The sequence below is a fragment of the Triticum urartu genome, chromosome 2A (genome assembly GCF_056163025.1).
Source record: "Triticum urartu cultivar PI428250 chromosome 2A, HENAU_Tu73, whole genome shotgun sequence".
Taxonomy (NCBI): Eukaryota; Viridiplantae; Streptophyta; class Magnoliopsida; order Poales; family Poaceae; genus Triticum; species Triticum urartu.
In genome coordinates, this window is record NC_141874.1 from 196,986,012 (window position 1) to 196,995,949 (window position 9,938).

The following is a 9,938-nucleotide window of genomic DNA, read 5'->3' on the forward strand; positions in this document are numbered from 1 at the left end:
CTCCGATCAAAATCGGACGGCGGGAAAAATAGGCTAGGAAGTCCAATTAAGAAAACGGTGATATTTTATAGATGTTTGGGGATGATCCGAATTCAACGGTGACGATGTTATGACCGGCATAGGGGTTTAGCCCAGTGGGTTATGGCCCAAGTATCTTAATTAGGGGCTTAGCCCAATTATCTTGTTGTATTAGGATCGTTTGCTTAGGAGTCAAGTAAACCTCTCTATATAAGGAGAGGAGATGTATCAATCTAATCAGGCAAGAAGCAATCAATATTTGCTCGGCTTTCCTTAGGGAGCCGGGAGACCTAAACCCTAGCGGCCTCCTGCTTTCGCCGCCGCTGCTCCCGTCGCAAGGACGGCGCCACGCCGCCGGGCGCCGCGCACCAGCCCTCGCCCTTCCCCCTCCTTCCCGTACAACCTACGCCCTAGATCCGGTAGGGCCCTAGCTCCTACCAATTTGGTATTCAGAAACTTGGGTCCGATCATGTCTTCGTCAACACCATCGCCGCCGCTGCCCGTCTCTGCCTCCGCGCCGATGACGTCCGTCCCGATGACCACCGCCGAGGCCTCCATCCTGCCAGGCCCGGTCACCACCGCGGGCTCTTCACCGCCCCCGGCCCCCATCACTTCCGCACCGCCAACGACCGTCGTCTTCACGCCGGAACAGATCACCAAATACCTTGCGGGATCTCGTGACGGTCGTCCAGGGACTCCTTCTGAACCAGTACCAACCGTACATGGCCGGGCCGTACGCACCTCCGCCGGCTGCGCCGATCGCCCCCTACGGCCACCCCACGCTGCCATGGCCGTCCCAGGGCGCGCCTGCCTACAGCGGGCAGCCGCTGCTGCCGTTCCAAGCAGGCTCCCCCGCGCTGTCGTGGCCGTCCCAGGGCGCGCTTGCCTACAGCGGGCAGCTGCTGCTGCCGTTCCAGGCGCCCCCCCACGCTGCCGTGGCCGGTCCAGGGCGCGCCGGCCTGCACCGGGCTGCCGTTGCTGCCGTTCCAAGCGGGGCACCTCGGCGAGACCACTCCGACCGCGGCTCCTCTGTGGCATCTGCCGCCGCCTTCCCCTACGGCAACCGACGCACCCGCCCACCCTCCACAGCCGACACTGCAACCACCGGCGCCACCTCTGCCCAGCTCAGGGGCGTCCTTGCCGGCCGGCCTTCCGATACATCAGGTCTGGTTTCCGGCCTGCCCGTCGCCACCACCATCTTGGGCGGCTGGGTCTTCGCCATCGCCGATCTACACCACGGCTCCGGAGCAGCCGACCCCGTTTCCGCAGTTCCGCAGGCCATCCAGCTCCGCGGGTCCTTACCCGGAGTACTCCGACTAGGCGCCACCCGCCTCACTGCTTCGCACCTCCGAGCCAGCTCGACACAACGCTCCGACCCAGACACCGCCGCGGATCGCCAAGATCGACTTCGCCACCTATAACGGCACGAAGGACCCCCTCAACTGGCTCAACCAGTGCAATCAGTTCTTTCGCGGGCAGCGTACTCTCGCCTCGGAGCGCACCTGGCTCGCCTCTTACCACCTCCGCGGCACGGCAGAGACCTGGTACTACGCCCTCGAGCAGGACGAGGGCAGCATGCCCCCTTGGGAGCGCTTCCGTGAGCTCTGCCTCCTTCGTTTTGGGCCCCCGATCCGCGGGAGCCGCCTGGCGGAGCTAGGCCGCCTTCCCTTCACCTCCACGGTTCAGGACTTCGCCGACCGTTTCCTGGCCCTGGCATGCCACGCGTCGGGCGTGACGGCGCAGCAGCAGGCCGACCTCTTTGTCGGTGGACTTTCGGATCACATCCGCGTGGACGTGGAGCTTCGGGGACCCCAGGATATCCAGATGACCATGTACTACGCCCGCGCGTTCGAGCACCGCGCGGTGGCCGTCCAACAGGAGTCACCGTCCCGGGCCACTGGGTCGCTACCCTGGCCAGATCCCACTCAGGGTCGGCCTGCTCGGGCTTTCGCGGCACCCCTCGCCGTAATCACGGCGCGCCCGTTCCGCCGGCTCACCTCGGCCGAGCTACTCGAGCGTCGCCGCCAAGGGTTGTGCTTCAATTGCGACGAGCCCTACACGTCCGGCCATGCCTGCCCGCGACTCTTCTACCTTGAGGTTGCAGACTACATTCCGGAGGACGCCGTCGCCACCGACCTTGCCGCCCCAGCTGTCGCGAAGGTGTTTGACGCTGGTTGATCACCTCGAGGAGTTCAGCAAGCGCTTCCCCACCTTACTGCTCGAGGACGAGTTGTTTGTGCAGGCGGGGAGAAGTGTTATGACCGGCATAGGGGCTTAGCCCAGTGGGTTATGGCCCAAGTATCTTAATTAGGGGCTTAGCCCAATTATCTTGTCGTATTAGGATCGTTTACTTAGGAGTCAAGTAAACCTCTCTATATAAAGAGAGGAGATGTGTCAATCTAATCAGGCAAGAAGCAATCAATATTTGCTCGGCTTCCCCTAGGGAGCCGGGAGACCTAAACCCTAGCCGCCTCCTGCTTTCGCCGCCGCTGCTCCCGTCGCAAGGACGGCGCCACGCTGCCGGCCGCCGCGCACCAGCTCTCTCCCTTCCCCCTCCTTCCCGTACAACCTACGCCCTAGATCCGGTAGGGCCCTAGCTCCTACCAGACGACTGCCCGGGTCGGGTCCGGGACAGCTTTAGGACGCGCGCACGAGGAGGTCCACGGGCTGACGAGAGAGCTTAGGTTGGGCCTGGCGTGTAACGCCCCAAGACCGGAGCTTCAGTTGCCTTCCAGGGTTTCCGGGTTTCGTCGTGTGATTTGTTTGGTCCGTTGCATTTCATCTTTGCATCATGTGCATTGCATCATGTCATCATGCCATCATGTCATTTTTTTTCTTAACTCAACTAAATAAATTGCATGGATCTTCGATCCATTTAAATCGAGGGAATTCACATGGTGATTCTCTTTAAAACATACCCTCCCAATAGTAGTGAGCTATTATAAATATTTCCTTTAATGTGGAATTACCATAACACACTTGCATAATATCCCAATGCCTTTGTTATCTTAAGTCTTGGACTCCAACCTTGTCATATATTCGTTCATCTTATTCCGGTGCCCCACCAAAATTCCGAACATTTTTGGACTCTCCAAAAATGTTTTCCTAATTCAAACTTATTTGATTCACATTCAAATGTGTTCGAATGCAATCCTTCCAAACGGTGCCAAATGTATTTTTCTTGGATCAAGCTCCTTTTTATGAGTCTAAGAAAATTGGCGCCCTGCTCCAATTCTTCTCCTATCTCTCTCTACATTTCTTGTTTTTCGGTTTATTTGTTAAATCAGGAAATAAAGAAGTAAATAAGAGGGAGAGAGAGAGAGAGCCCAGCCTTGCCACATGGGCCTCCTGCGGCCCATTTGGCCAAGGCCTCCCGCGCCAGCCCACCTCCAGCTAACCCTAGGCGCCCGAGACCCCTCTCCCGATCCCCTCTCCCTCCGCCGCCAGAGAGCAACGGCTCGTCCCTGTTTTTCCTCTCGATCCCGCTCGTCCCCATCTCCCTATCGTTCCCTTGCTGCTCTGCTCGACGCCCACAGACCGCCTGCCCTTCTCCCCTCGCGCCGCCACAGGAGAGCTTCGCTCTCTCCCGATCCCCTCCTTCTCGTTCCCTTCCGCCGCCAGCCTCGCACACACCTGCAACCACTCCCTCTCGATCCCCATGGCCTCTCCCTTTTTCCCCCGCTCCCGCAGCTCCGCGCGCCTCCAGCACCCGACCCAGCGCCGTTGGAGAAGTCGTCCTCGTCCGTCGCCCCGACTCCAAGCCCCGCCGCAGCGCCCTGCGTCGTCGGAGCCCCGCACCAAGACCTCCCCTGCCTCGTCTTGTCTAGGGCGAGGAGGACGTCCTGCATCACCTCCTCCCGTGCTCGATGCCGCAGGCGCACCAAGGGTGCCTCCCATGATCCGCCTGCGCCCTCTACTGCATGCATCCCCATGACGCTCCACCGCCCCTTGTCTCGCCTGTAGCCGTCTCCCGCAACAGAGGCCGCCGTACTGCCATCTTGCACCTCCCGTCGCCATCAACCTCTCCACCTGCGTCCTGCAAGCTCTCACCGCTGCCCCGAGTGCCCCTGTCCTCAAGCACATGCTGGCTTCGGATCCGGTCAAGCGCACTGATCATGGCAGCGGCGGGTCAGTGCGCTTGACCGGATCCGAATCCAGCATGTGCTCGAGGACAGGGGCACTCGGGGCAGCGGTGAGAGCTTGCAGGACGCAGGTGGAGAGGTTGATGGCGACGGGTGGTGCAAGATGGCAGTACGGCGGCCTCTGTTGCGGGAGACGGCTACAGGCGAGACAAGGGGCGGCGGAGTGTCATGGGGATGCATGCAGTAGAGGGCGCAGGCGGATCATGGGAGGCACCCTTGGTGCGCCTGCGGCATCGAGCACGGGAGGAGGTGATGCGGGTCGTCCTCCTCGCCCTAGACAAGACGAGGCAGGGAAGGTCTTGGTGCGGGGCTCCGGCGACGCAGGGCGCTGCGGCGGGCCTTGGAGTCGGGGCGACGGACGAGGACGCCTTCTCCAACGGCGCTGGGTCGGGCGCTGGAGGCGCGCGGAGCTGCGGGAGCGAGGGAAAAAGGGAGAGGCCATGGTTATCGAGAGGGAGTGGTTGCAGGTGTGTGCGAGGCTGGCGGCGAAAGGGAACGAGAAGGAGGGGATCGGGAGAGAGCAAAGCTCTCCTGTGGCGGCGCGAGGGGAGAAGGGCAGGCGGTCTGTGGGCGTCGAGCAGAGGAGCAAGGGAACGAGAGGGAGATGGGGACGAGCGGGATCGAGAGGAAAAATGGGGACGAGCCGATGCTCTCTGGCGGCGGAGGGAGAGGGGATCGGGAGAGGGGTCTCGGGCGCCTAAGGTTAGCTGGAGGTGGGCTGGCGCGGGAGGCCTTGGCCAAATGGGCCGCAGGAGGCCCATGTGGCAAGGCTGGGCTCTCTCTCTCCCTCTTATTTACTTCTTTATTTCCTGATTTAACAAATAAACCGAGAAACAAGAAATGTAGAGAGAGATAGGAGAAGAATTGGAGCAGGGCGCCAATTTTCTTAGACTCATAAAAAGGAGCTTGATCCAAGAAAAATACATTTGGCACCATTTGGAAGGATTGCATTCGAACACATTTGAATGTGAATCAAATAAGTTTGAATTAGGAAAACATTTTTGGAGAGTCCAAAAATGTTCGGAATTTTGGTGGGGCACCGGAATAAGATGAACGAATATATGACAAGGTTGGAGTCCAAGACTTAAGATAACAAAGGCATTGGGATATTATGCAAGTGTGTTACAGTAATTCCACATTAAAGGAAATATTTATAATAGCTCCCTACTATTGGGAGGATATGTTTTAAAGAGAATCACCATGTGAATTACCTCGATTTAAATGGATCGAAGATCCATGCAATTTATTTAGTTGAGTTAAGAAAAAAAATGACATGATGGCATGATGACATGATGCAATGCACATGATGCAAAGACGAAATGCAACGGACCAAACAAATCACACGACGAAACCCGGAAACCCTGGAAGGCAACTGAAGCTCCGGTCTTGGGGCGTTACATGGCGGTAGGTAGTGGACTGTGTAGACGGTCTAGGGAGGAAAGAGAGGGAAACCCCGGCAACAGTTTTCGGAGACCGAAAACGTCTGACTATTTGACCGACTATATTGTCGCTATAGTTATCCGTTGGGGCGTCAAATGGACTCCGAATGCGATGAAACTTGGCAGGCAGCCTATCTACACTATAACAACACCGCATGCCAACTTTCAACCCATTTTGCGGCCATTTATAAAATTATATTTCGGACGTGCCGCGGGCGCGTGTAAGTGTGGACGGGCTCAGAACGGACGACGGAAAGAACTGGGAGACCCGGACGGATGCAAGTTTTGAAAACATGATGATGCAGTGCACCTGATGACATGGCAAGATGCAACACGCAAGCAATGACATGGCAACAATGCGCATAACTAGAAGACACCTGGCGCAACGATCTCGGGGCGTTACAGTCATGTTATATTGCCCCTTATGATAGCAACCTTTATTATGTAGTTTGTCGCTTTTATTCTTTGCTATCCCAAGTTCGTACAACGCTCAATTTTCTCTTACACTAAATGATCTAACACTTTTAGAAGAATTTTTTATTGCCTTATTGCACCGATGATAACTTACTTGAAGGATCTTAGTCAATCCTTAGGTAGGTATGGTGGACTCTTGAAATAAGATTTGGGTTTAAGGGTTTTTGGATGCACAAGTAGTATCTCTACTTGGTGCGGAATTTTTGGCTAGCAAAGATGGGGGGCAAGCACCACATGTTGAAGGATCTATGACAATATAACTTCTATGTGAATATGAACAAACATAAATCATTACGTTGTCTTCCTTGTCCAACGTCAACAATTTTGGCATATAATATTTTGATGGGGGCTCACAATCACAAAAGATTTCCAATATAGTGTTTTTGTATGTGAATCTTCTCTTCCCTTATTAATTCTTTCATGAATTGCATCATTGACCAATGCTATGTTTGTCAATCTCCAATAAAATTTTCTACTTATACTTTTCCTTATGTGATGTCATTACTTATCATAAGATTAGCATATGATCTTTTTCATTTATTTCCTTTCTTTTTATTGCAACATGAAAATAAAGAAAGCAAAACTCAAACTAAACTTTATTATATATCGCGCACACGATTACAGGGATAGATCACTAAGCAAACTTGATGTCTACTATCCAACTTTATTCTTGTAGACACGTGTTGGGCCTCCAAGCGCAGAGTTTTGTAGGACAGTAGCAATTTTCCCTCAAGTGGATGACCTAAGGTTTATCAATCCATGAGAGGTGTAGGATGAAGATGGTCCCTCTCAAACGACCCTGCAACCAAATAACAAAGAGTCTCTTGTGTCCCCAACACACCCAATACAACGGTAAATTGTATAGGTGCACTAGTTTGACGAAGAGATGGTGATACAAGTGCAATATTGGTGGTAGATAGATATAGGTTTTCGTAATCTGAATAAATAAAAACAGAAAGGTAGCAGATAGTAAACGGGCACAAAAACGGTGTTGCAATGCTTAAAAACAAGGCCTAGGGTCCATACTTTCGCTAGTGCAATCTCTCAACAGTGCTAATATAGTTGGATCATATGATTATCCCTCAAAGTGCAATAAAGAATCACTCCCGAGTTCCTATTAGCGGAGAACAAATGATAGAAATTGTTTGTAGGATATGAAACCACCTCAAAGCTATTATTTCCATTCGATCTATTCAAGAGTTCGTACTAGAATAACACAAAGCTATAATTTCTGTTCGATCTATCCTAGAGTTCGTACTAAAGTAACACCAAAGCAAATTCATATTCATAATACTCAATCCAACAAGGAACTACGAGGAGACCCCAAAGTTTCTATTGGAGAAAAGATAATAAAAACGTGCATCAACCCCTATGCATAGATTACCCCAATATCACCGCGGGAATCCGCGAGTTGAATGCCAAGACACATATCAAGTGAATCAATAGGATACCCCAATTGTCACCTCGAGTATTCATACCGCAAGACATACATCATGTGTTCTCATCTCTGAATGTTCAATCCGACAAGACAAAACTTCAGAGGGTAAAGATTCAATTCATCACAACAAGAGTATAGAGGGGAGAAACATCATATGATCCGACTATATTAACAAAGCCCAAGATATAGATCACGAGACAGAGAGAGAGAGATTAAACACATAGCTACTGGTACAAACCCTCAGCCCCGAGGGTGTACTACTCCCTCCTCATCATGGTGGCCGCCGGGATGATGAAGATGGCCACCGGAGATTATTCCCCCATCCTGCAGGGTGCTGGAATGGGTCTAGATTTTTTTTGGTGGCTACGGAGCCTTGCGGCGGCGGAACTTCTGATTTAGGTTAACCCCTAAGGGTTTCGGAATATTTGGGAATTTATAGTGCAAAGAAGGGGTACGTGTAACACCCCGTTTGTAACCTGCCATATTTGTATTCCAACTCTTGCCATTACCGGCACTAAGTTATGATATTTCCTCCTTGTCGGGTTTTTTTCTTCGCGTGCTTTTTTCTTTGTCATGCATCTCATATCATGTCATCATGTGCATCACATTTTCATACGTGTTCGTCTCATGCATCCGAGCATTTTCCCCGTTGTCCGTTTTGCATTACGACGCTCCTATGCCCTCCGGTGTCCCTTTCTACCTCTTTTCGTGTGCGGGTATTAAACGTTCTCGGATTGGACCGAGATTTGCCAAGCGACCTTGGTTTACTACCGGTAGACCGCCTGTCGAGTTTCGTGCCATTTGGACTTCGTTTGATACTCCAACGATTAACCGAGGAGCCGAGAAGGCTTCGTGTGTGTTGCAGCCCAACACCCCTCCAAAGTGGCCCAAAACCCACATAAACCTCCTCCATCATCTAGGTCGTTCGATCACGATCGCGTGGCCGAAAACCGTGCTCAATTTGGAGCCTCCTAGCTCCCTCCACCTATAAAAGGCATCCCCACCCGAAATTTCGGATCATTCCACCCTAACCCTAGCCCCGCTCCTCATCCGCGCGCCGGACATGTCCGTTTCTCGCCGGACACGCCGCGCCGCCGCCCTGAGCCAGTGAACGAGCGCCACGTGGCAGGCCGGCCACCTCCCGCGCCGCGGCCTGCCGAGCCCAGGGCAGGCCCCCGAGGCCCGGTCGCCGCCGCCAACCGCCCGAGGGACACCGCCCTCGCCTCGCCGCCCGCCTCCTCTCGCCGGCGCCGCCCCGCCGCCGTCCGCGCCGCCGCCGCCGTCCAGCTCGCTCCACACTGGTGCCGACCCCGCCACCTCTCGCCTCGCTCGCCGGTTGTCTCCGCCGCCATTGCCTCGCCCCCGTCCGGCCTCGCCGGCCTCCCCGCCGTCCTCCTCCGGTCGCGGTCTTCTTCCCCGTCAAGTCCCGTGATGAACTCCGGCCGGCAAACCTCGATCCCCGCACCGCTACAGTAACCGGCCGATCCAGATCTGGATCCAAACTAGGGTTGACTTTTGCCCTAATTTTAGTAACTTTTGGCATTCTTCATAGCATCATAACTCTGCATCCGTGGTTCCGTTTTGGGCGTGTAGCATATCAAATTGTTCTTCTCGACGAGTACTTCATTTCGTTCCATTGCATCATGTCCATTCAAGCTCATATTGATGCACTAAATGCTGTTGCAAGAGTGCTAGTTTATATTAGTTTCAGATCCTTATCAGGATTTGGACATTTGTCATTTTTGCCATGATTGATGTGTGCCTCCTATGAACTTGAGCCCTACATGAGTTTTGAAGTATGCCATGCCATCTTTACAAGGGTGTATGCCATGTATTTTTGTGATCTCTGTGGTGACTAGCACAAGCATGCAAAGTAGCTCTCGTAATGTTGCTGATTTCAGGGACTTAGAAATCTTCTAAGCCTTTGCCCTGTTAATATGTTTATGCCATGTATTCATGTTGCTACCGAGCGATCCATGCCTCTTTTGAGCATGATCAGTAAGGATGTTTTGTAGATATTGTTGTGCTCTATCCATCCATGTCTTTGTTTGCAATTATGGAGCACCCTAGCTTGACTCAATCGAGCTCTACTTTTTCTATAAAATGTTCCTGGCAGAATGTTTACGTGTTAAGCATTTTTGCCGAGGTTGTTGTAGTTGATCCATGCATGCTATGTTGTTGTTCTTGCCATGTTTAGCTTCTATGCCATGTCTACTTGTTGGGTGTATGCTTAGTTTGTCATGCCATGCCTTGTGGTGAGTGCATCGAGCTCGCAAACATGCCTACTTAATATCTGTTTTGCCATGCTCCAATTTTTCTACTAAGTCTGAATCTGTTAACGATAATTGCTATGTTCACATGGATGCCATTTTATTTTCTGATCCCTTTTGGCTTATGGTCAGTAAGGGACTTTTGCTGTATGCTTTG

General features: G+C 52.9%; 1 protein-coding gene across 1 annotated transcript; it reads left to right on the forward strand.

Annotated features, from left to right (window-relative positions):
- Positions 1-740: 740 nt before the first annotated feature.
- Positions 741-2,196, forward strand: LOC147984515 (uncharacterized). The gene is made up of 2 exons (XM_087541135.1): positions 741-1,325; positions 1,399-2,196. Exons 1-2 carry the CDS (start codon positions 741-743, stop codon positions 2,194-2,196), a joined length of 1,383 nt encoding a protein of 460 aa, XP_087397261.1.
- The last annotated feature ends 7,742 nt before the right edge of the window (positions 2,197-9,938 follow it).

Coding starts and splice junctions, on each gene's coding strand:
- LOC147984515 (XM_087541135.1), top strand. CDS start 741: ATGGCCGGGCCGTACGCACCTCCGCCGGCTGCGCCGATCGCCCCCTAC. Junction 1,326..1,398: donor TCCGCGGGTCCTTACCCGGA/GTACTCCGACTA, acceptor GCTCCGACCCAG/ACACCGCCGCGGATCGCCAA.